Source organism: Nannospalax galili, unplaced genomic scaffold (assembly GCF_000622305.1).
Source record: "Nannospalax galili isolate Female #2095 unplaced genomic scaffold, S.galili_v1.0 scaffold113, whole genome shotgun sequence".
In the NCBI taxonomy this organism is placed as follows: domain Eukaryota; kingdom Metazoa; phylum Chordata; class Mammalia; order Rodentia; family Spalacidae; genus Nannospalax; species Nannospalax galili.
In genome coordinates, this window is record NW_008335444.1 from 7,753,200 (window position 1) to 7,779,501 (window position 26,302).

Sequence of the window (26,302 nt, forward strand, 5' to 3'; positions counted from 1 at the left end):
GTTTTTAGAGCAAGGTTTTGCTTAAAGATTGCAAGAGAAAAATCCAAGGGAAAAATTCTTTCTCCCTTCTCCCAAATCCCATTCTAAATTGGAAGTGTTGTAGCTGCTGGCAGGAGAATCACAACCTACATAAGGGGGAGCTTTTCCATCCAGATTATAAGACAAACTCAGCCTCACCATCCTCCCCCAACTCCCACACCCACATCACCTCATCACCCTCTCCCAGGGACACCAGAAGGACTGACTGGCAAGAATAATGAGAGAAAGATCTGTGGAAAGAAATGTGGTCTCCATCTGTGTCCACACCTCATAGGGAAACACACAGATACACACACAGAAGCACACGCTCACACACACATAAATCAAGGGGGCCAAGGAGGAAGAATGCGGGCTGAGCCAGCAGTTGGCAGTTTTCAGCTGCCCCTACAGGACAAAGCAGGAGAGCAGTTTCCTTACCTCGGTTTTCCCGCACAGCCAACACACTGGGATCCTGTTGGGGAAAAAGAGGAGGGAGAGCGCTTCAGAACCCAGGCCTGCTTCATCACAGCTGAAAGAAGGGCTTTTCACAGCTACGCTCATCTGAGCTAGGCTGGCCTGGAGGAGCAGAGACTCCCCAGGGAAGGGGAGAACATGATGGTCTGTCTACACCAGAGTCACAAGAGGGACAGGGTGAAGCAAATGACAAGAAGAATCCTCATGATCACACGCACAGCTCCCACTGTGGAGTCACTGAGCCCAGGCACTGAAGATTTTCCTACTGGTTTGGTTTTGTGCCCTGATGGATAAGCAAACCATGGCTAGGCAATGCATCAGTGACCATGAATAATGCCTTTCTGGCCTGAGCTCACACGATTATTCCCACAGGGCAGACACTAGCCTACCCTATCCTCAGGAAGGGGGGACACACTTGGCATCCATGTCCCAGGAACTGTTGGGTCTGAACTGCTTACACATAAAAGATGGAAGTGGAGAAGAACCTTTTCATAAGTGGACACCTAGTCACCCAGTAACCAGCAGCCCAGTTACCTGTAAACATTCCTGTTCGTCATGCTAACACCTGGGCTCCTTTACCTTTTGGATTTTGGGTTGCATGCGTGAAGGGCAGGGGGGCAGCTGGTTGAGAGCGCTGGTGATCTCGGGGGTCTCCACAGCAGCCAGGGCATTGCAGATGGCCTTGACAGACTGGACCACCCTGTCGGCCTTCAGCGGGAAGTCCCCCTGTGGGAGGCCACATAGTGAAGCTGGTAGATCAGCTCTATGCCTCCCCCAACCCAGTCTTTACAGGAATGAGTCAGGCAGTATAAGGCTCATGACTCTAAAGAGGAACTCCAGGAACCATGCTTTATTTTCAAGTATCTAGCATCAGCAAATAAGTCTCTTGCTTTGAGTCAGGTGGGTCCAATCGACATTCCCCATTCCGTCAGCCATTCCCCCAAAGCCCTAGTCTGCCAGTAACAATCTATTTTATTTGTTATAAAAACACACACAGGTCTCCCCGAGAGGTCCAGAGTATTAAGGAAATCAATTCACAGAAGAGCACAGAGGCCAGGGAGACACACAAAGACCCCACTTGCCCTTTCCTGTCTAGTCACAATTACTTGTGTCAATTTAAATCAAGGACCTACCCCTTTACAAAGCCTCCCCTCCCAATGCCCACTGTCATCCTCTTGTATCTAATAGTTTTAGATGAACATTCTATTCCCTAATTACACAAACTCCCTAAGGCTGAAATTATTCTTACACTACGTACCCATTTTACCTCTCAGCAACTAGCACAGAATACTGCAAAATAGTCTGAGAATACTCATCACTGCCCATGTTGAAGTGGAGGCCACTACAGAAAGGATTCTGGATGTGGATGGGGGTCGAGTGAGCTAGGCACACTGCCCTAGAGGGCAGAGCCCATGACTACAAACTGAACTGAGGAAATAGGGGTTGTTTGTTTTTTGAGACATGGTTTCACTACGTAGCCCTAGCAGGTCTGGAAATCACTATGTAGACTGGGCTAGCCTCAAACTCACAGAGAACTGCCTGCCTCTGCCTCCTGAGTGCTGGGATTAACATCACCATGCCCGGCCTGAGATGGGGGTTGCTTCTGAAGATAAAAGAACTGTGCTTTATTTCATGACATTTTGGCAAATGGTTCCAAGGCTTTAGGTTCCTTATAAGTGAATCCAAGAGAAAAGGAATCTGGCTACTCCACACACTTGGAACTTTAGGGCTCTTATACCTGTGACACAGGCTCAACAGAACCTCTCAAGTCAGAGTTCCTGGACATTGCTCACAGGACACAGTTGCTAACATGCCCCCTACAGCAGCTGGATGACAGTACTAGGTCTGTTACCCTAGAGATGCTCTACTCCAGAGATGGATCAGTGCGTGCCTTCTGACTTCCTACAGAGGCACAGACCCCCTTTCTACACATTTGTCAGCTCCCTCACAGCCAGGAAAGGTTTTGCTTGCCCATGAGATGGAGGATGAAATTAAGAGTCACTGGCAGACTGTCATCTCCACCCAGCTCCCTCTTGGTGTAGCTGATCTCAGGAAGCCCGGGAAAAAGGGAGCGTCTAGCAGCAACTCTTTGGTCAGTCCCAGGATGTGTACTCACATCTGCCAGCAGGAAAGCATCCACCTCGTTGTGGTAAGTATCAAAAAGAAGACTCAAGGCCTGCCTGGAGAGTGATGGGACAGAGAAAAATCACAGGAGAGGTCACAAAAGACCCAATACCCTGGGAGACCCATGCTTTTCTCTCCCTCTCCTCCACCCAGGGATCAGACTGACATCAAGGGGTTCCCACTCTTCTCATGCCCCGTGAAGGTGGAAGAGGGGGTCCTATCCACTTTGCAACCTCTCACCTAGAAAAGGACAGCAAAACACTGGAGAAGAGATGAAGTGTGCCCTGGGGTACAGTCATCAATGAATGCCAAGTCCCCTGGGCCCAACCAAGTCCCAGACACAGACAAGAATCTTTCACCCTAGCAGGAAGTCAGGCAAGCATATTTATGTCACTCCCTCTCCGTTTCTACTTACGCGGTACACACTCTTACCTGCTGATAGTCTGCTTGACTGGCCTCTCCTGTAGATGGATGAGGTAGTTCAACGTGGAAGGGCTCTGATTATCATTCACCTGAGTGAGTGAGCAGTGCCCTGGTCAGACAGAGGTGATGCCCTTTTCTCAGGCCAAGATGCATACCCCAACTCCCACCTAACATGTTCCACATCACCCTCTGCCCAGTCTACCTCCCCGTATATGTACAACTGTCAACCACCTCCAACACGCACCGTCCGGGCCAGGTCACTGCGTATGGCCTTCTGTTCCATTAGCTGCAGTCGGATGTTGATGTCAAACTTGCGGCAGTACTGGATATACTCATGGCTGCCCAAGGCATGCTTACTGGTGGGGTAGGGGGACAAGACCATCAGTGTCCTGAGGACTCATTAGTAAGAGAGATGCATACCTTAGCCTTGGGTAAAGACAGCCAGGAAGGAAAGAACTGGGGGGGGGGGGGGGGGGGGGGAAGGAGAGGGGGGAGAAGAAAAAAGAGGGGAGGGGGGGGGGGAGGAGAAGGGGGGGGGGGGGGGTGATGAGAGGAAGGAGGAAGAGTAGGAGAGGAGGGGGGGAGAAGAATACAAAGGGGAGAGGGGAGGGAAGGAGTCAGGGAGGGCCTGTTTTGTAATGCTTATTCTTTGCTCCTATAAATGTCATAGTAGAGCTGGGAGGATGAAGGCATGGAAATCTATCCAAATAAAAGCCACCTACAACACTCAACCCTTGGGCTACACAAATAATGACTCCTCCAGGCATTTATTACTTGTGTTGTTATCATTGGTTCATTCCCAGGATGGGAACTACTGCATAGAGTGGAAAACAAGAGGGGCTTTTTGGGGGGTAGCTGTTTAAACCCTATCCTCTTAGCTTTGACAACCAAGAGGAGATGGTCTGGGAGTTAATGTGCACCTGGACTCTGGTGTCTCTTTCTATGTTACCTACTAGGGTGCTGAAGACAAGTGAGGCTAACCTACCAGGATTCCAGAACTATTACCCCCTCCAGGTTCCATTTCTTTCCTCCCTCCACATTCCATCCTGTCAATCACCTTTAAGTCTTGGTAGACTTTCTAAAACATATGTGCCATTTTCACTGCTCAGCAACCAACACAGGAGACCCCCAGCTCACAGGAGGCAGCCTGGGGAGTCCCTCTGACACCCAGCCTCTTCCTCTCTCCCAAATCGCACCTTAATCTGAAAGGAAACCCACAAGAAAGAAGTGAACAAGTACTACTCCAGGCCAGCACCACAGGCTGGACCAGATCCAGGCATCTGGGTAACAGAAGTCAGAAACAGACTTCCTTCCTTAGGGGAGATGGGAATCTAAGCTTGAAATGGAGGGGAGGGGCAGGGAACAAAAGGTGGGGGGAGGCTATAAAAACTTGTAGACATGCAAGGCCAAGGCCAGGCCAAAACCAGTCAGAACTCAGGGGGCTCTTCACATTCTGAGGGGACCAGGTCTACAATCTGTGTTCTGATTTGCTAAGACTAAAATAAAGCTAAAATCTGGAGGTAGAGAGGCTAGACTGCCAGGCAGGCTCTGCAGGAGGGTCTGTGAGGAAGGAAGAGTATAGTGGTGGAGGCAGGGAGGAGGCAGGAAACCCAACCTCCCCAGGACTGTCTCAAGGTTCTTATCAGAGAGCAGCCTGCATCCTGGACTAACACTGCCCCTCAGTATCAGCCTCTCCAGATAGGCAAGGGAAACAATCCTGAGGGTTTTCATGAGAACTAGACGTTTTCTGGAACCCTCAGAGGATCCTTTCTACCCAGCAACTAGCACTATGCTTTTATGAAGGGTAGGAGGGGAGAACCAAGAGTCAGGGCCACAGGTCCCCAGGGGCTTGCTTGACCTTTGTGAAAAACCTTCTGCTGTACACTTGAGTTGGGGTTGGGCATGGCCCAAGGACCACTACTTAGTCCCACCTCATTGGAATCTTTTCACCTGACATCTCCCACTACCTCTGGACTCAGGGATCTGGTACTAGGGGTCTCCTGGAGAAATGTGGTATCTGTCTAGTCCCAAGCCTCAGGAGTCCTCTTCTTGGGGTTGGTCCTTCACTGCTGGTAGCCACTCATTGTTCATTTGGTCCCTCCCACATTAGCCCTCATTGTGTATATGTATGTGTGTGTGAGCATGCATGCAATGCTCAAATGGAACCCAGGACTTCACCTATGCCAGGCCCCACCTAGAGTCTTCACCTCTACCATCACTGAGCCACATTCCAACTTAAACCCTAACCACTCTTTGCAGAAGAAACCGAGGAGCAAACTTCACAACTAGTCAATGGAAAGCCAGAATTCAGTGTAATGGTGCTCCCTGGAGTTGGATTTAGCCACCCTTTTCTTGTTCCCGCCTAACGGTGGTAAGCTGCATAGGGCTAGTATTGCTAAGAGAACATGCATCTAGGACCCCTCCCTGTCCCTCTTGGGGAAGCAAGGACACAGTGATCCACCACATAGAATATATTTCAAGGTGTCCTGGAATTACATCATGAAGGGCCTGCCGGTTCCTTTCCCTTGGTTTCTAGATGAGGATACAGAGGCCCAAAGTGCCCACTATCCCTACTGCTGAAGAGATCAACCAAGAAATGAATCTTTAGTCTTGACTACCAATCCTGTGCTCTAGCCATAGATAACTCTTCTTGCACCTAGACCTTCAGGCAACAACATGCTTGAAGTGGTACTTCTCAGGAGGAAGGTGGAGGCCTTGCCTTTCTCTATTCCCAAGGTCGGTTTCATCCAAAGGGGCCAGAGGTGGTGGGCAGTAGCTGTGCGGAAACTTGAGGAAGGAAAGCAGATCTCCTGATATCTGCTGCCACAAGACTGTAACTCCTGGGAGTGGGAGCCCTGCTTATACCACTCCAGTCTTCCACAGCCCACAGTAATGGTCCTCAGCTGGTCCCACATCACACTTTCCAGGGAGGATGCCTTCACTGGAGGGCACTCACTGGAAGGAAGTGGAAGCCAGCCAAGGAAGAGGCTAATCAGCTGCACAGGCCAGGAAGGCAAAGGCACATAGACAAGGGAAGCCAGAGGAAGCCATTGCAGTTTGTGGGTTCCACAAGAGCATTTCTACCCAGTTCAGCTGCCCCTGGCTATAAAGGCAGCATATGTGCTCTAGAGAAAGAGAAGCAACCTGCCATAGCCCCCAGTCCCTGCCTCGGGATTTGATGCAATTCTTTCAGAAAGCAGAAGCCTGGTTGCAAATACCTCATCTTTGCCTAATCCCAGCTCCAAGCTCTTTCCATAGCAGATTGGCTCAGGATCGAGCCAACCCAGCTGGAAGACGGAGCTCTTGGGAAAATACAACGTGGCCGGGAGCGTGCCCAGAAAGCAGGAATCCTGACTGCGGGTTAGGAGGGGCTGCGAACACTGAGTCTAGTAAGCTCCCCAAGGCCCTCCCCAAGTTCTCCCAGCCTCTGCCCCACATGACCCCTCACTCTGTTCACTCACTTTTGCAGGAATTCTTCCAGTCCACAGGGCTTAAGCACAAAGTCACCCACATCCACTTCCCTCAGTTCATCGTGAGTGTAGCACAGGGTCTGGTAGATAAGTAAATCCACAGTGGAGGAACCTGTAAGGGGTTGGGTAAGAGATCAAGGGCAGTGCCAAGGGACCAGTAGGACAAAACCTCTCAAACTTGATCCTTTATCCATAAGTGATCTCCACCAACAAATAAATAAAGCAGGCAAACACTTGGGGTTGGAGAAAGTTACTGTCTACGCAGAATGCTGGCCCTCAAAGAAGTTTCCTTTCTACCCCTCTTTTGGGCTACAAAGTGAGATGGGAATCAGAACCAAAAGGTCCTATAGTCCAAAACATAGTCCTCCCTGCCTCACCTCAAGGAATGCACACATACCCTCCCCCAGCCAACTTACAGTTGCAGGTAAAAGTGAGTGGCTCCCGAAGGCTGTCACACAACACAGTCACTTTCAGATTGACCTCATCCCCAAGATGCTCTGGGCTCGGGGTAACAGTGCTCCAGACAAAACCAGTAAGGGAATAGTCTTGGATATCAGAGCCCGTTCGCAGGCTGTGTAAGAAGAGAGGGAAAAGGACTCCCGCTGTGTTCAGAGAGCAGTAGACAAGAGGTCCGAAGGGACCCTCCCACCCTAAGGCCCAAGGGCCTCTCTGTCCCTACCCAGCCTCCTAGATCTGCAGGCCAGGTTGGGGGCATTAGGGAGGCAGCTCTGGGAAGCTGTGCTCTTGCCATTTCTGCTACAATTGCAAAATGGTTTCCACAATGGAACTGTAGCAGGAATTCCAAAATGACCAAGTTTTCCACATTAAATCTAACAGAAAAATCTCATAAATCCATTTCCATTCTCTTTCAGGACAAGAGTATACTCTCATCCTCATCAGGAGAGGCATTTGCTCCTAAGGGCACTGGGGGTCAGTGCCTGAAGTGAGAGGATAATCAGACTGTTTGATCAAGGTTTGTGAATTTTATTAAAAACATGAAACTTCTAAGATTTGATAAAACCTTCAGACACCTGATGTAAAAAAAAATTTCCCAGTTGCTGAATGGAAGTTTAATAGAGCTCTTCTTCCTTCCTAAACAAAGTGCAGAAATGGGGTAGCATCCTCCTGAGACCCACAATCTTCCCAACCACTCACTCAGGTACACACACACACACACACACACACACACACACACACACACACACACACACATACACCCCCAACCATCCCCATCCCAACCTTCAATTCTTACATATCCAACATGTGACAAAATGCAGCAACTTCCTCATCTCTTTCCTCTGAGACCTCAAATAATTCGTGGCCATTGGTGATGTGGGGCCGGGAGCGCACCTTTAAGGGAAGAGCAATTGACTTAGTGCTTTTTCTTCATGACATCCCTTCTCTGAAGGGCCTCCCAGATCTAAACCCAAAGTCTGTGTATGAAGATTTTCTACTTAACTTTAAAAGGGGCATAGGAAATATAGAAAATCCAGAAATACATATGCACCAACCTAGGAGACCAAAGACCAAGTTGGAGGCTGAGCATGAAAGCTGAGGTGCAGTGGTCAAGAGTGGTCAAACCTGCTTTGTGAGGGGGACACGTCTTCCCAGCCCAGTGTTGCCAGCAAGGCAGTACATAACAAAGTGCAGAGGGCAACAGCTGGAGAGGCTTTCCAGGGAAGGCTCTCAGGGACATGCAGGTGAGCTGTTTATCCCAGCCCCATGGACAGACCAGGCAGGTGATCAGCTCAAATGGTCTCCAGGGAGGCTTGGCCTTGGGTAAAAACTACAGCATCCAAAGCCCCAGGAACCAGATTCAAAGAGACCCAGAGCTCTTTAGTGAGGGCAGATGACTCACACATGTGCCTTCTCAGTAAGTGTTGAGGATGAAAGTGTCAAAGCAGCGGTCTGGACTAGAGAGAACGAGGCTAGAACGAGGCTCTTCAGGAGCCTGATGGTCCTGAGAGGCTAGGATCACAGGCAGCCTGCCCTTGTTGACCTCACTTCCTCTCCCAGAACATGCATATGGTGCTAGGATTCTCTGACTAAGCCCTCAAATGTCTCCCATCCCAGGACTGCTCTCAGACACCCAGAAAACCCTCAAATGAGCTCTTAAGGAGGAACAAATAAGGAGAGAGCTGATGCTGACAGCCTCACAGGGCAGCCACCCAGGCATGAGGCTTCAGCTCCATGGAGTCCCAGGCTGCATCCCGTAAAAGCAGCTGGTTCTAACAGCTGCTTCTGGGGGAGTCTGTTGTGGTTTGTGCATGCTGTGTCACCTCTCATTGCCCCCTCAGCTGTTCTTATGCCCTCCCTGACCCTCAGAGCAGAAGGCAGCAACTAAGCTCTTCATTTGAATATTCTCACCGCTTCCTCAGGTGACCCTCTGTCTTGTCAGTCTTGCTCCCCTTGGTGTGTATAGTGTAGACGTGGGGGCACATGGAGGGGAGGGCAGTAGTGGGAGCAGTTGGCATGTGAGGCCCTGGCTCTGCCAAGTGCATGCCTGTGTTGGAGTCCAAACAATAGTAGCACTGTCAGCAATTAACCCAAGAGAGAGTCAGAGAGAGAGAAAGAAGGGGTAGAAGAGGCAGAGAGCAAGAGGGAAAAAACAGAACGGCCACTGAAGGCCATTTCATGCCCATTCCCTGGCACTGTAAGAAAACAAAAGCCACTTACGTTTGCCCGGCTGGCAGGCCCTGGTGGCATCGCCTGATGCTGGCTGGGGGAGTCTGCCAGGCAGAGGCTGGCAGCAGGGGTACCAGGCTGACATTTGGAGCCAGCCATTTCCAGAGATGGCTCAGCAGGCCTAGGATAAGGAGGGTCCTTCCGGCTGGAAGCCCGACGAAGGCGGGGTGGGGGCATAGGTGGAGGGCTCAAGGGGTCCCCCCTCCCAGCAGACTGAGCCCCTGTCCCAAGCTGAGATGGGGACGACCATGGCCTCATTGCCCCCTCAGAACTGGCAAGCTTTTTGCTTTGCCCTTGCTTCTTCGAGGAGTCTCTGGGGTAGACCAGGCTCCTCCAATTCTCTGATGACACACAAGATAGGGGGTGGGGGAGGGAAGACAAAGGTGACCACCTACCCGGAGCGGCCTGACACTGTGAGCAGGCTCAGCTGTGTGTGAGGAACAGATCTAGGATAGGACTCTCCCCATCACTATAAATAGCAGGAGCAGCCCCACCTCTGAGCCGAGCCTTTAAAAGCCCCAGCTCAGGAGTTGCAGCTTGTCCTAGGAGCTGATTTGGCTCTGGGATACTCTGCAGAAGCAGAGGAAGGAAGACTGCAGAGTTGGGATGGATCCCAAAGGCAAGACACAAGGTGGGAAAGCCCCAGGGTACTAAGACAATGGCACAGAGTAAACAAGGATGGAATGAGGTAACAAGCTGCTACATAAGTCCCTAGCCACAGGGCAGCCTCTTGACTCCCTGGGAGCAGGGTGTCCAAGGGCCAAGGGTGAAAACAAGGGGGCCTCCTTGGGTCCCACCTTTAAGCTACTCCTGACATTGCCCTGGGTAACAGATAGATCAAGGCTGCCCTGGAAGCCACCTGAGGCAAAATGTACAGACTTTGCACTTTATACTGTATATTAATATAAGTCAAAGTGTTACTGTCAGACTGCCAGGTTTTTTTTTTTATATTTTCACTAAGAAAAGAGTGGGATAGCCAGGCGTGGTGGCTCACACCTTTATTCCCAGCACTCGGGAGGCAGAGGCAGGCAGATCTCTGAGAGTTCAAGGCCAGCCTGGTCTCCATTAGTGAATTAGCCTAGCTAGGGCTACAGGGAGACCTTGTCTCAAAAAGACAAAAAAAAAAAAAAAAAGAGTGGGTAGTGGTGAATAGCAGTGAATGCTCCCACAGCATGACTGCACTTAATGCCACTGAACTGTATCCTTTAAAATTGATGATGGTAGGGGCTGGAGAGGGAGCTTGGGGGTTAAGAGCACTTGCTGTTCCTCCAAAGGACTGGGGTTCAATTCCCAGCAACCACATGGTGGCTCTGTCACCCTCTTCCAGCTTTTGTGGGCACTACATACATACCAGTAAACATACCAGAAATCAGAACACTTGTACAAATAAAAATATAAATCAGGGCTGGAGAGATGGCTCAGTGAGTGGTTAAGAGAACTGGTTGCTCTTCCGGAGGACCCAGGTTTCATTCCCAGTATCCACATGGCAACCAGCAACCACTGTAACTCCAGTTCCAGAGGATCTGACACCCTCTTCTGGCCTCCTCAGGCTCTGTATGACATGTAGGCAAAACACTCATAGACATAAAAAATTAAAATTAAAAAAATAGTTGATGATAAATGTTATGTTACATGTATTATTAATTTTTTCTTTTTTTGGTCTTTTTGAAACAGGGTCTCTCTGTAGTCCTAGCTGGCCCAGACCAGGCTGGCCTTGAATTCAGAGAGATCCACCTGCCTCTGCTGGGATTAGAGGCGTACGCCACCATGCCCATCCATGTTACATGTATTTTATCGAAATAAAAAGTGGGGAGGGAGGGGAGGAGAGAGGAGGAGGAAGGGAAAAAGGGGAGATTTGGAACAGCAAGACCAAGGGCTAATGCCAGCTCTGCCATTGCTGGCTATGTGGCTTTGAAGCATCAGACAGGGTTGTTGTGGAGATCTAGATCAGGGACTGGTATTCTGTGAGCACTAATCATGTGGCTAGTACTATGAATGATGTTTAGAGCTGTGCAGTGGTTGCCAGGGCAGGGCCTCAAGAATCAGAAACAGCCTGCTCAAGATCTACCCCACCATTCAGTCACAGAGTCCATGTCTCCTAACTCAGTCCTTACATCATGAAAGGAATACATACTAGGAGCCAGGATTCCAAAATGCTTGCCCCTAGAAGGGCTATTTTGACCAAAACACATGAAACTAGGCTTCAAAAAGAACCAGGCCTTTGCTGGTGTCTCTCTCCCAGCCTCCTACAATCAAGCCTACCTTAGATCTCTCCTCCCATCCCCCATAAGGACCCAAGGGCCCTGAGGGTAGAGTTAGAAGAGAAGAGAGGAGAGAAGAGAGGACTAGACGGGTGAGTACTTGGTAGATTTGAATTTGGAATGGCAAAGAAAAACTGATTCTGAATGTACAGAAAAACACAGGTCCTCACCGGAGCAGCAGAAATCCGGCGGTTCTTGCCAGGTGTTGCATTCTTTCGGTTAGTGATTCGGGAAGCATAAGTTCGGGGTGGCACCTGAGGGGGCATGGTCTTGCTCCGGGCCACAGGTTTTCCAGAGGTATCCTTGCTGAAGTCCATGGGCCCCCGGCCCTCCTTCCAGCCCCTGGTAGCATCCCACAGTATCTCTGCATCGTAAGTTGACTTCAAATTGAGCCTTGTAATTGCATCATTGATGCCATCATAGTCCACAGACCCCAGCAAGCGACGCTGTCCCCCACCACCTGGCAACTCGCCCTCTTCTGGAACTTGATGTCCCTGTTCCAGCAGTTTGTCTGACGGTTGTTCCACCAAAGAAAAATTGTTGATGGCATTAGGCTGAGAGATCTTGGAGGGTGAGGGTGATGCTTTTCTGGGAGGCAAGGGAGGGGCATCCCAGATAGAGACCCGGGGAGGGAGAGGAGGTGGGGACAGTTTCTTGCAAGACCCATCTAGGTCCCCTGGTCCTGAGGACAAAGAAAGCCTCCCATCTGAGCCATCAAAAATATAGAGATAGTCTCCAGACAAGGAGCCCTTGGACCAAGGATCTGGGCCAGGCTGGGAATCCTGGGAGGTAGAGTCAGGAAGCTCTTCTGGTAGAGAAATGGAGTTGTAATTGAGGGTGGGATCAGAGCCAGAGAGACCACGCAAAAGCTTGAGATCAGTCTGCCTACCTGCTGGTTTGCTATAGAAGTCCAAGGCTGGCTCGTCCCAGCTGATAAGAGAGGGTTCTGTGTTCTGCTTGGCCCTGCTCTCCTCCTTGTGGTGTCGGAGCCGAGACAGAGCATCATATTCCATCTGCAGGGCTTCAGCCATGGCCAATTCTTTGCGGCTGATACCCACCGACTCCAGGGACTTCCAGTGCTCTCCATTGCCCTGAGTTGAGGACATGGTGAGGGTGGGGGGCACAGGAGACAAAGATGCCTACTACTTCCTTCCAGGGTCAGGCCTGGTGGGCTGGTGCATATTGTCTGCGTACCTGCAGGCAAGGGATAAAAATGTCACTTAGTCACAAAGCAAGATTGATTAATAATCTGATATGGGTGACATAATCTGGGTCAGTGTCTGTTTCTTCAGTGCCCATAACAGAAGGAAAGAAACAAGATGGACAAAAAAAGAGATGCCAAGACAACTAATTTATTACATCCATTCAGTCATCATTCATGATGTCTCCATCTCTGGTTCTAACTTCTAGCCTTACATTTGTCGGACATGCCCCAAGAGAGGCACAAACATTCTTTCACATTTATTTGTTTATTTGTGTGTGGAGGGGTACTTATGTGCCATGGTGTGCATGTGTAGGTCAGAACACAACTTATGAGAGTCTGTTCAAGAGAAATACTTTCCAGGGCTGGAAAGATGGGTCAGTGGTTAAGGGCACTGGCTGCTCTTGCAGAGACCCTGGGTTTGATTTCCAGTACCCACATGGTGGCTAACAACCATTCATAACTCCACTTCCAGGGAAATATGACACCCTCTTCTAATCTCCTCAGGCACTGGATAACATGAATGCACTTACATATATGAGGCAATACAGTCATACAGACAAAAAAAATAAAAAGCTCAGCAGTTAAGAGCACTGCTGCTCCTGCAGAGGACCTTGATTCAATTTCCAGCATCCAAAATGCAGCTACCAACTGTTTGTAACGCCAGTTCCAGGAGATCCAACACCTTCTTCTGACCTCCACAGGCACTGCACAACATGGGTGCACTTACATACATGTAGGCAATACATTCATACTCAAAAAATAAAAATAATAAAATATTTTTTTAAAAAGAAAGGTAGTTTTCATCAGTCAAGAATAGGAGGAGAAAGCAAGGCCTCTCAGTCACAGCCCTCTAGGGTTAGGCGTGAAACTCAGTGGTACAGTGTTAATCCTACATGCCTGAGGTCCTGCGTTCCATCCCCAGCACTGCTTAAAAGTTTCCAAAAATTAAAAGGGAGAGCCAAGTATGGTGGCACACACCTTTAATCCTAGCAGTGAGGAGGCAGAGGCAGGCAGATCTCTGTGAGTTCCAGGTCAGCCTGGTCTACACAGTGAATTCCACGCCAGCAATAGCTACAGGGAAACCCTGTCTCAATAAATTAATAACAATAAAAGGGAGGCCAGTGAGATGGTTCAGTGGGTAAAGCACTTGGTGCACAAGCTGGACAGTTCAATCACCAGAATACATAGTAGAAAGAAAAAAACGACTCTTGAAAGTTGTCCTCTGACCTTCACACACTGTGGCATAAGCACACATACGCTCATAACTCATACATATGCATCATGTGCACACACAATAATAATAAAGCTAAAGGGGGGTTATATATCATTGAAAGAGGGGCTCTATGGACAAAGTTGAGTGGTAGAGCATTTATACAAGATGTGCAAGGTCCTAGGTTTGATCCCCAAAGCCATAAGAAAAAAAATTAAAACAGGCAAGGCAGCACAAGCCTGTAATCTAAGCATTCATGAGGTAAAGGCAGAAGGACCAAGAGGAGTTTGAGCCAGCCTGGGTAACATGAGAAACATTTCAAAAACAAAGATTAAAAAAGAAAAGAGGATAGTTCTCATACACAGCTAGTAGGAATGCAAAATGGCTCAACCACCTTGGAAAATAGGCAGCTTCTTACGAAGGTAAACATATGCCTACAAATGACTCAACTATACACACAGCCACATAGACTTGTACACAAATATTAAATACAGGACTTGGGGTGTAGTTCATCAGTAGAGTGCTTGCACAGGCTTTGAGTTTGATCTCTAGCACTGCAAATAAATAATAAACAAATAAGACTTGAATATTAAATGTAAGAAGCTTTACTTACAATGTCCCCAAACTAGAAATGACACAAAGGCCTACCAACAAGTGAATGATTCTTTCTAAAATGTGGTCTGTCTGGGCTGGGGCTGGTGCTCAGTTAGTAAAGTGCTTATCTAGCATGCATGAAACCCTGGATTCGCTTCACAGCACTACATAAAACCAGGTATGGTAATGTATACCCGAAATCCTAGCAATCAGAAGGTAGAAGCAAGAACATTGGAAGCTCAGTGTCATCTTAGCTACATGAATGAGTTCAAGGCCACTCTGAGTCACATAAGACTTTACCTCAAACAAAACAAAGTGGCATATTTCCATATGTATAATTGAATGCTACTTAGCAATGAAAATTATTATTATTATTATTATTATTATTATTTATTGTCTTTTTGAGACAGGGTCTCCCTGTAGCCCCAGCTGGCCTGGAACTTACTATGTAGACCAGGCTGGCCTTGAACTCACAGAGATCCTCTTGCCTCTGCTTCCCAAGTGCTGGGATTAAAGGTATGCACCACCATGTCTGGCCTGAAAATTAATTTTTGACAAATGTAAAAATCATGGGTGAGTCTCAAATTAATTCTGCTGAATAAAAGCAGCCAGACAAAAAGAGTATGAGTATGTACCACTGCATTTACAGGAAATTTTTGAAAATGCAAATTGACTGACTAAGAGAAAAAAAAACAGATGGGTGCTTATCCGGGGGAAGGAAAAGGGAGAATTATCATAGGCCATACAGGAACTTTGGGGAGTCGTGAATATATTCATTACCTTTTTTTTCTGCAGTGCTAGAGATCAAAACTATAGCTTCATGCATGCTAGGCAAGCACTCTACACTGAGCTATGTCTGCAGCCCATTCATTATCTTGGCTGTGGTGGTGATTTCACCAGTATGCTCATATGCAAACTTATCATGTAGTACACTTTAAATATGTGCTGTTTATGACATGTCAATTAAACCTTAGTAAAACTATAAATGTACAACACAGCCCTACTCAGCAGACCTTATAATTACTCAAAGTTCAATAACAGGTGAGACATGGTACCTGATTATAGATGTGCCAAAATATTGAAAGTCATCCTTAGGAAGCCATACAGGACCCCCCAGGTCAGCTGCCTTTAGCTACAAGCAGCCTTTTACTTCCTCCAGGGTTAGTATCTTCTACTTCCAAAGTCACAAAATAAAAAGACTTGAGAGGGCTGGGCGTGGTGGCAGAAGCAGGATCCCTGTGAGCTCAAGGCCAGCCTGGTCTACACAGTGAGTTCCACAGGCCAGCTGGGGCTACAGGAGACCCTGTTTCAAAAGGACCAAAAAAAAAAAAAAAAATTAAATTAAAAAAAGATAGAGACCCTGAGCTAGTGCTCATAATGACAAGGTTAGTCAGTCTCGTGGTTCTCAACCAACCTTGCTGTACCTTAGAAACACAGTGAACTTTTCAAAAGCACTAAATTCATACACTCTCAATAGGTTCTGACTTAACTGGTTTGTGGTAGGGTAATGGTATTTAACAAAAGAAAACAAAATTTTCTGGAGTGATGGCTCAGAGGTTAAGAGCACCGGCTGCTCTTGCAGAGAACTTGAGTTCAAATCTCAGCACCCACACGGCGTCTAACAACCATCCATAATTCCAGTTCCTGGGAAGTCAACACTCTCTTCTGTCCTCTGCAGGCACTGCAAGACATGGGCACACTCACAGGCATAATACTCATACACATAAAATAAAAATAAATTATTAAAAAACTTTAAAAAAGAACTTTTTTAGAGGATCTTAGGAATCTGTGTCTCTGGTTGGGGGAGGGTAGTATGAAGCAGTCACTTCTAACAGCAGCATCAGAAAAGTTCATAATTTCAAAGAATATCAGATCCTGTTCATTCTATATTACAGCTTCACCCACGCATAACAAAATATCTGAAACATGTTTTCCTCATGATCACAAATTTGAAAACACAAGAAAGTTCACAGATCTCATGAGGGTTTTGTTTTGCTTTTTGAGACAATGTCTCATACAACCCAAGCTGGCTTTGAACTGGTTATATAGCTGAGAATGACTTTGAATTTTTGATCTTCTGGCCCTTACCTCCCAAGTGCTGGAATTATAGATGTGTTCTACTATACCTAGCTAGGGATGCTAGGGATGGAACCCAGGGCCTGTTCAAACTATGCAGATACTTCATACTCAACCATATCCCAAGCCTCATCAGTTTTTGTTTTTTTGGTTTTTTGGGGTTTTTTTATTTTAATGGTCTTTTCCAGACATGGTCTCATGTAGTTCAGGCTGACCTGGAACTTAACTATATAGACCAGGCTGGCCTTGAACTCACAGAGGTCCACCTGCCTCTGCCTACTGAGTGCTGGGCCTAAAGGCATGTGCCACCATGCCCATTTTTGTTTGCTTGTTTGTTGTTTTTGTCTTTTTGAGACAGGGTCTCCCTGTAGCCCCAGCTGTCCTGGAACTCACTATGTAGACCAGGCTGGCCTCGAACTCACAAAGATCCACCTGCCTCTCCCTCCCAAGTGCTGGGATTAAAGGCGTGCACCACCACGCCCCGCTGTTTGTTTGTTTTGTTTTGGGGTTTTTTTGGTCTTTTTGAGCTCCAGCTGTCCTGGAACTCACTATGTAGACCAGGCTGGCCTGGAACTCACAGAGATCCACCTGCCTCTGCCTCCCAAGTGCTGGGACTACAGGCATGCGCCACCACACCCGGCTGTTTGTTTTTTAAGGCAGGGTCTCACTACATAGCCCTGACTGGCCTGGAACTCACTATGTAGATCCACCTGCAACTGCTGGGATTAAAGGCATGTGATACCCGGCCCACAGTATCATATTCTTTTTCTTGTAAATCTTATTTGTTTATATTTTATGTATATGAGTGTTTTGCCTGCATGTATGTAAGTGCACCACGTGTGTGCACTGCCTAAAAGGCCAGAAGAGGGTATCAGATCCCTTGGAACTGGAGTTAAGGGTGTTAGCAACCATGTGAGTTCTGGGAACTCAACACAGAGCTCTTAACCACTGAGCCATCTCTCTAGCCACAGCCTAACATATATTTTCTACCACCTTGGTTTTTCTAAATGGTCTCCCTATAGTCATAGCTGGCCTGAAATTGGCTACGTAGACCAGGCTGGCCTCGAACTCAAGAGATCCTCCTGCCTCCCCAGTGCCCAAGGGGATTAAAGGTGTGTGCCACCACACTTGGCATAGCATATTCTTGATATGGCAAGTCTGTTCATTTGGCTGAGGTGCCCTCTCAGGACCTTGGTTCATTTAGCAGAAACAGGTCCAGGACTCTGGCCAGAGCCATGGCTGGCTTGCAGGGGATGTGATAACTACTGTACTTAGGAGGTTCCCCCGAAATGGACTAGCCCAAAGTAGCTCTATTCATTTTTGTACCTGTCGACCTCTCCACCCTTTCCCAGCTCTTAAAGTTTACTTCTGACCAAGTGTGGAGGGGAGCAGGAGGTAGGGAGGGAGTCTGAGAGAATCTGGAGGTCTGGCTATTTGAAATTCAAAGGAATTAGAGGAGCAAATACAAATAATTGGACTTGGCTGTCCAGAGGCAGAAAAATGGTCCCAGGAAAGGGGTATCCTGGTATTTTTACAAATACAGGACACAAGAAAATTGTTCAAAGTTGGACTAAGTGGGCTATCATGCTATACCATGGAGCTACACCCCAGCCTGGTTTAAGACTTTTAATCCAGAGGGTGACTGTATTTTCAGCCCTGAGCTGGGACAAGTATAATACTGAGATTTGCCTTAGCTGGGCACCATTGGAAGGTGGAAAACTATGAAACCACTGGGAACAAGCCCTCATCTTCCTGCCTCTTTCCAACACTACTCCATCCATACTTGCAATTCAGCTTTACTTTATTTCAGGCTGTTTCAGGGGAGAACAGGTTCCTGCCTCCTTCTGAAAACAACCTACTACCATTCATGCCCCACCCACTTAATCTCCTGCAAGATAACATTCCACGAGTTTTGTGAGTTCCCCTCCCCTCTCCTCTATCTTCAACCCCTTCTCAACTTGGTTTCACACTTAAGAACAAAAGCATGCCTCTCCCAGTCTTAAAAACAAAATCTACACCCTAAACTCTTTCCCTTGACTTGTCCTCTTTGCTCTTTCTTCCCTTTTCAGCCTCAAGAAAGAGTAGACAACACCTGATCCCAACCTCCCTTCCATGTACTTACTCTCTACATGGTGTTTGCTCCCACAATACCGCTTAGGCCACCTGACTCAGGGGATTCCCAGTGTCCAGACATCACTGCCTCTGTTTCACTTGGCTTTCCAAACTATTCCCTTTTCCCCCTATGCCCCCAGCTCCTGTGACACTATTTCCATTTATTTATATTTATTTATTCATTCATTCATTCACTCATTCATTCATTATTATGTATGGTGTGTATGTGTATGAGAGAGAGAGTGTGTGTGTGTGTGTGTGTGTGTGTGTGTGCATGTGCCACAGTGCATGTATGGAGGTCACAGAACAACTTTCAGGAGTTGGTTGTCTCCTTCCACTTTTATACGGGCTCCAGAGATTGAACAGGGACTGTTAGGTTTGTGCAGCAAGCACTTTCCCCGCTGAGCCGTCTCACTGGCCCCACATTTGCTTTCTTATTCTCCACTTCCATCTTTGTCTTCCTCTTCCTGTGGGCACTCAGAGGCTCAGGCCTCTCTTCTCAGCCTGCTGCTTATTCTTTGCCCCTGCTTAGAGTCTCACCTACTCCTGTTCATACCACTCTCACGTTGTCAATTCCAAATGTGTACTCCTCCCTTAAATTCATGTGACCACTCACACCTCAAAATCCAAAAAACCAAAACTGAACCATCATCTTCTTTCTTCCCTACATCCTATTTCTGTTCCTGGCTCCCACTGAATGGCATTACCCAGTCCCAGGCTAGAAGCCTGGAAGTCTTCACTCCTTTCATCCAAAGTCCCATCACCAAGGACTGCAGGCCTCTTCTCCACAGTTCCCAAAGTAGGTCTCTCCTTCTAACCTAACTGCCTCTGTCCTAGTTCAAGCCCTTATCTTCCCTTTCCTGGGCCGGTACATCAGATCCTAACATCCTACCGCCTACTGATTTTTCCCTCTTCAGGGCTTCTCTCTAGGAGTCTGGGGCTCTTTCTAAAGTATAAATTTGATTATCTCATTCCTTGCTTAGAATCTCTCAGTGACTATTTGCCTCAGATACAAGAACTTTATCACTGACCCCTATCTCCCTCTCATTTCTAACTATATATCACTGTGTATTTAATCCCTCTTGACTTCCTTCTGGGCATGGCCTTCCCGATCCTGAGCTCCTGTTACTCTAACTCATTCTTCTGGGACTTTGCTCTGATCTTTTCCTCTTCAAAAAACTTTGTAATATCCAAATTGAACCCCCATGTCACTTATACAAATCTTAAACATGGCCTTAAAGTACTGTATTCAGAATTACATGTTTATTGCATGGTAACTAGAAAAATTAATTTTAATGTAGACCAGGCACAGTGGTTCATACCTGTGATCTCTGAATTCAAGAGGTGGAGGCTGTAGGATTAGGAGTTCAAGGCCAGCCTCAAGTACATAATGAGTTTGAGGCCAGCCTGAACTACATGAGACCAAGTCTCAAAAGAAACAAACCAAATAAACAGTTTTAAAACTATATTATCCTCTAATCTGCTCAAGTTCCAAATTAGCCTATTTTCACTGAGAGGAATGGTTCTAAACTAGAATGTAGTTTCTGGAAGTGAGAATTTTTTTGTTTGTTTGTTTTGAGACAGAGTCTCCCTGTAGCACCAGGCTGGCCTTCAACTCACAGAGATCTGCCTGCCTCTACCTCCTGAGTCCTGGGACTAACAGCATGCGCCACCACGCCTGGCTTGGCAGTGAGAGTTTTTTAAACACAAAGATGAGTGACCAGGACACAAGTGGTGTCTTTCCAACACAGGATGGGATTTCAAAACTGGGTCAGGCATGGCATCTGTAAGGCAGGAAAGTACACATATGGACAAGAAAACCATCTAGTTCTGAGATCCTCATAGTGAGACACACCTTCTGATTCCCTAAAGTAAAACTGAGAATTCCAAAGTCATAGGAAAAAAGAAAGCCCAAAGGTAACCCAAGCAGCTCCACTCCTCAAGATCTTTCAAGTCTAGCTCTGGGCAAGAATACCACTAGACTGTGAGCAGAAGGAGGTCTAGCCTGCTGACAGATCTCATATCTGGGTTACCCTGGCAGCTGCTCCTTCCAAAAAGGCTCAGTATTCAGATCACCCTGATGCTGAGATATCTGGATGCAGCAAGGAGACAGGAAGGACAAAACATCCCCTGTTAGCTCCAAAGTGAAGTGAGGGCTCAGAGAGCAGCACCGGCAAGGGGAGGTCAGAGGGGACGAAGCCATCAACCAGTCTTGAAACAGCATGAGCTGGCTTCCTCTCAGAACTCAAGATTTCATTTTGCAGGTGTGGAGGACCCAAGTATTTTACTAACCAGGGTCTCATGTGTCTTGCCTTCTTCCCCTTACCCAATTTAGTTTTATCAGTTTCTTTACCAGTTTCTGTTGAGTGGACACATTGGAAATTACTCTAATCCCTTGGTTCTCAAGAATACTAGGGATTCTTGGGGTTGGAGGGATAGCTCAGAGGTTAAGAGCACTGGCTGCTCTTGCAGAGGATCCCGGTTCAATTTCCAGTCACATTGCAGCTAACAACTCTCTGTAATTCAAGTCCCAGGGATCTGATGCTCTCTTCTGACCTCCATGGCACTGCACGACATGGGTACATTTACGTACATGGAGACAAGACACTCAGACACACTGAAGGAAAAAAAAGAATACTAGGGATTCTGTAAAAAAGCAAACAGTGGGGCTGGAGAGATGGCTCAGCAGTTAAGAACACTGGTTGTTCTTGCAGAAGACCAGGGTTCGAATCCCAGCACCCACATGGTAGCTAACAACTGTCTGTAATTCCAGTCCCAGGGGATCCAACAGTCTCTTCTGACCTCCACCGGCATTGCATGACATGGGTACACTTACCTACATGCAGGCAATACATGCATACACATAAAATAAAAAGTAAAATTTAAAAAATAAAAAATAAAAAAATAAATTTAAAAAGAAAAGCAAATTGTAGGCTGGAGAGATGAATCAGCTTAAGAGCACTGGTTACCCTCGTAGAGGACTTGGATTTGGTTCCCAGCACCCACGTGGCTAACAACCTTCCACAACTCTAGTTCCAGGGGATCCGATGCCCTCTTCTGTCCTCTGCCGGCACTGCATGCACATGGTACACTTTACATATATGCAGGCAAAACACTCATACACATAAGAATAAATAAAATATTTAAAATAAAATTGAAATAAGGGCTGGGGCTGTAACTCAGTGGTAGAGCACGTGTCTAGCCTATAGGAGGCCTTGTATGTTTGATCTCTAGCCCTGGAGGCAAAAAAGGAAAAGCAAATAGCTACTTAGGTCTTAGGAGCGAGGGACGATGGGTATAGGCCTATGTCATTGTTACTCCGCAGCCATGCAGAAAGAGGTGGCAGTGAAGGTAAGAGAAAGATGGTGGCTCTTGGAGCAGTGTACCTTGGGCCCTGTGTGTAGTCTCTCCTAGTTTCCATCTCTTGGAGAATAGATGGAAATGATCTGATGGGACACTGGTAGACAGTTTCCTCTCCTCACCTGCATGTACTAACTCATACTTTTTTCTGCTAAGCTTTGAAAGCAATGTTCTTAATACTTCAGCCTAAATCTCCAGAGAACCAGGGCAATCTATGTATAAACAATACTCTTAGCACACCCACAAAATTTTAATGTTCACAGGACAACAGAGCTGAGTACACAGTCCACAGTTTTTTGTTTTTTGTCTTTTTGAGACACAGTCATCTCCCTGTAGCCTGGAACTCACTACGTAGACCAGGCTGGCCTCGAACTCACAAAGATCCTCCTGCCTCTGCCTCCCAAGTGTTGGGATTAAAGGCGTGCACCACCACACCCAGCTACAGTCCACATTTATTTAAATGCCTGTAATTATCATCTGGAAAGTTTTTCAAACACATAAATTCCTGGCCCCTCTCCTGAAGACCCTGATTCAGCAGGATCAGGGAAGTCCCTGGACTTCAAAAGTTCCTTCAGTGATTCAATGTACAACTAGGTTGACAACACCGATAAGGGGTTCAGAAGTCTGGAACACAAGAAGTGAGTAGAAGGAACATCAGTCAGCTAGTGAGGGAAGAAGACATGCCTATGGTTACATAGATTGGTCCCAGGGTCTAAGCAGTACCAGGCACAAAATCTAGTCTATGTAGATGCCCACAGATGACTTGGGGTTGGCAGGGAGGCAGTGGGGCCTGGGCAGAACCACATAATGGTTCAGAGTCAGATAGTGGGGGAGATAAAGCCCTCCCTCTCACAAACCTGTGCCAGAGAGGGCAGCCCGAGGAACCCTGCAGCCAACTGCCAGAGAAGCTTCCAGCTACCTCACTGTAGACATCTGCCTCAGGATTTGAAGAACCTAAGGGGTCTAGGTCATCTCCTCCCCACATCCTGCACCACAGAATTGGACTGCAGTGGTGCTGAGTGGCAGCAAATACAAGTATTCAGGTAGCTATGGCATAATTCCAGGGAGCTGCCTGTCTGGCAAAGGCAATAAACACATGTAAATAATTCAACCCCTCCTGGGGCAAGGAGCAGGGAAGCACTACTTGTCGCAGGTTGTCTTCACAGAGTAAGGAAAATGAAGCGCTCTCTCTTAAGCAAGATGGTAAAAATACAGAGGGTATCAGGCTCAAGCAGCAGTGGGCATCTCAACTTTTCATAGTTTTTACTCAGGGAAGAGAACTTGTTCTAGGACTACCTTAGGAACCACCTCCCTTCAGGACACACAAGGTCAAGGGAGTGGAGGCTATGAGGATTATTTGTTGTTAGGCTTAGTTTTTTTGAGACAGGGTCCATGAAGCTCAGGCTGCCCTTGAACTCTTGATCCATCTGCCTCCACCTTCCAGATGTTAAGAGTACAGGTGTGAGCCACTACATCTGGCTTGCCTTTGTCTTCCAGATTTTTCTCTCTAGAGAGGATCTCTGGCTCTATCCATCCCTCAATACCCACCCATACTTCAAGTCCCAGTGGCTTTACGGTCAGGAACCCATGCCCTACACCTCACACCACATACCTGATGTCCTGCTCCCCAACACCAGCAATAACAGGGAGCATCAACATGTCCCTACATCTTGTACCAGGAATCTACCTCCTCCTACAGGAAGTATATCTAGAAGGTCAAATAGGCCAGCTCCCGGCCTCTAATCCCTGCTTCCTTATCTAACCCTCATGCAGCTCTCTCAGCCTCATACAGCTCTCTAAGGTGCCTTGACACACTGCACTGCATGCACCAACAAGGCTGGCCTATCTATGTTCCCCTGTGTGGGTGCTCATTTAACTGCTAATGTGAGGGTGTGTACTCATTCTCTCTAGTGCCCTTTTAGCTAAATTAAAGCAACCTCACATGGTTCATCATTTCCACAGCTCCTGCTTTCTGCTCCCTCTCTTCCCTCACCTACCATAGAGCCCCAAGAACCAGCTCTTCTCCTTCAGTGCAGACCCAGGTTTCCTCTGAGGAGCACAGGAGCTGTAGAGTGGTGGGACAGGAGGGCAGGGAGGACAAGGGTTCTTAGGAGCACACACCTCTTACCAACCATAGCCTCCAGCAAAGGGGACTCCCAGGCCCCATTCCACGAAACTTCCACACCACTCCATACATAATTCCAAAACCACCATCCTATTTCCAAATACTGACACTGAGGAGTCCTTATTTTTGTTTTGTTTTGTTTGTTTTCCAGAGCTAAGATGCATCTCTTTCAAAATTGGCTGTAAATTTTTAGGTTTACAGTTGAATTAATACAGTTATATAACATTGTAGTCAGTATAAACCATATAAGACATAAAATTAAATGAGGTTTTAACCTTTAAAAAAGATCTCCATTCGTTTTTAATGCAATTGACACTAAGATGTTTGCACATGTGTTTCTGACCTCCATATATCTGATTATTACTAGTCACAGTCAGTTACTTTCTGAGCTCCTTGGCATCTGAGCATGGATATAAAGTCATCAGGTAGATTTCAATGGCAATGTTTTTCACATCTACTAATAATTAAGAAGCAAATTTATATGCTTTGAAGAATTATTTTTTATTTTTTTGAAATTTAATAACCGCATGATTAGAAGAAGCATTTCATTGCAGCTTTAACATATTCAGTAACACATTCCAGAGCAAGAATACATCTCTTTCAAAAGTGGCTGTAAATTTTTAGGTTCACAATTGAATTAATACAGTTATACAATATTGAACCCAGTATAAGCCCTGAAAGACATAAAATTGAATGAGTTTTAAGATGTCCATTTCATCTTAAAATATGCTGTTTCTTACAGAAAGACCCATTGTTTTTGCTACTAACACTGAGATGTTGGCACAAGCATCTCTAATCTGTATGTATCTGATTATTACTAGTCATAATCAGTTGCACTTGGATCCTTGAGGAGACCTTATTTTACTGAAGGTTCTGCAGTGCCATGAAGCACGGAGGCTAAGCCCTGCTCTGGAGGTAGACAGAGAAAATGAGTCTTGGGGGAATGGAACACAGGAGAACCTTGTACTTTGCCTTCCTATCTGCCATCCTCCTCCTCAGCTTAGTTTCTTTTCTTTTTTTCTTTTTTTTTAAAATATTTTTGAGACAGGGTCTCCCTGTAGCCCCAGCTGGCCTCGAACTCACTATATAGACCAGGCTGGCCTAGAACTCACAGAGACTCATGCCTGCTTCTGCCTCCCAAGTGCTGGGATTAAAGGCCTGTGCTACCACACCTGGCTACCTCAGCTTAGTTTGAACATACCATTTGCTTCATGCAAACTGAAGTCTTCAAAACTCAGATTGTCACTTGTCACCTCCAGCCTATGTTCAGTTTCTCCAGCTCATGCCTGACAGAATCCAGTTCTCCGGGATTCCTTCATGGGTAGAAATAACTCCCATAAGAGACTAGTACATGAAACAGAGGCCATTGGCAGATCACAAGTGCTACCCTCTAGCCAGGGCAGCAAAGTGAGGACAGAACAGACAAGGCCCTTCGTATACTGGAGGCCCCCCAAGAGGGAAGAGCAGAAGGCAGAGCACCATCCACCTCACTGTGCCATAGGAACTCCCAAGTTCCCCATGCTGGCTATGTTAACCCACTAGTGCCTGTCCAGAGCAAGAAAACAGTGATGAAGATGGTGTCAAATTAGGCCCAATCTCAGCATAGGAAAGCATGTCAAGACAACTGCAGAGACATGAGACTACCCAGAGGACACAAAGCAATGCCAAGGGACCATCCTCCAGAAAGAGGACACCTTTGCTGGGGGCCAACCCTAAGGAAAACCTCTAATTGTTCACTGAATTGTAACAATTCCTTGAATTTTCTGTTAGCAACTTTCTCAGACATATAAAACTTTCCCAGAATCTCCCTTCTCTATAAAGGCATCTTCCTCTCTGATAGGAGAGCAGACTGAGGACCTGGTCTCACAATGTGCTACTTCAGGGCTGGGAAGGATCCAGAAAGAGACTAGATATGGTAGTGATACTCAGAAGCGGTCCTCAGCCCTAGTCCTTTGCTCTCCTTCCACAAGCACAGAGCCCTGGGAAAAGGAAGAACTAAGGGTGAAACCCAGAATGATCAGGCACATAGAGAAAGCCAGTAGGCATATCCTGTCGTAGTCTTTTCTGTGGAAAAGGCAGGGGTGACTGCCTGCAAGCCTGAATGTGGAAGCCAGTGGGCAGTGACAGGCTGTGTGCCAGCAGTTGATTGCTACCTGGTTGGCTCTG

At 47.0% G+C, this 26,302-nt stretch overlaps 1 protein-coding gene across 2 annotated transcripts in view; it reads right to left on the reverse strand.

The window, feature by feature from the left end:
* The window catches only part of Pik3c2b (phosphatidylinositol-4-phosphate 3-kinase catalytic subunit type 2 beta), a 70,935-nt gene that overhangs the window by 36,047 nt on the left and 8,586 nt on the right, over window positions 1–26,302 (reverse strand). Inside the window, exons 2-11 of one of the 2 annotated variants that reach the window (XM_017797463.2) lie at window positions 12,345–12,649; window positions 11,626–12,263; window positions 7,762–7,859; window positions 6,926–7,080; window positions 6,501–6,621; window positions 3,284–3,395; window positions 3,049–3,128; window positions 2,609–2,672; window positions 1,072–1,218; window positions 457–490 (exon numbers count right to left, since the gene is read on the reverse strand). In XM_017797463.2, the coding sequence (XP_017652952.1) occupies window positions 457–490; window positions 1,072–1,218; window positions 2,609–2,672; window positions 3,049–3,128; window positions 3,284–3,395; window positions 6,501–6,621; window positions 6,926–7,080; window positions 7,762–7,859; window positions 11,626–12,263; window positions 12,345–12,561 (1,666 nt within the window). In that variant the 5' untranslated portion in view covers window positions 12,562–12,649. Of the gene's footprint in view, window positions 1–456; window positions 491–1,071; window positions 1,219–2,608; window positions 2,673–3,048; window positions 3,129–3,283; window positions 3,396–6,500; window positions 6,622–6,925; window positions 7,081–7,761; window positions 7,860–11,625; window positions 12,650–26,302 lie in introns of both variants that reach the window. The other variant, XM_008830387.3, reaches the window with a different exon arrangement.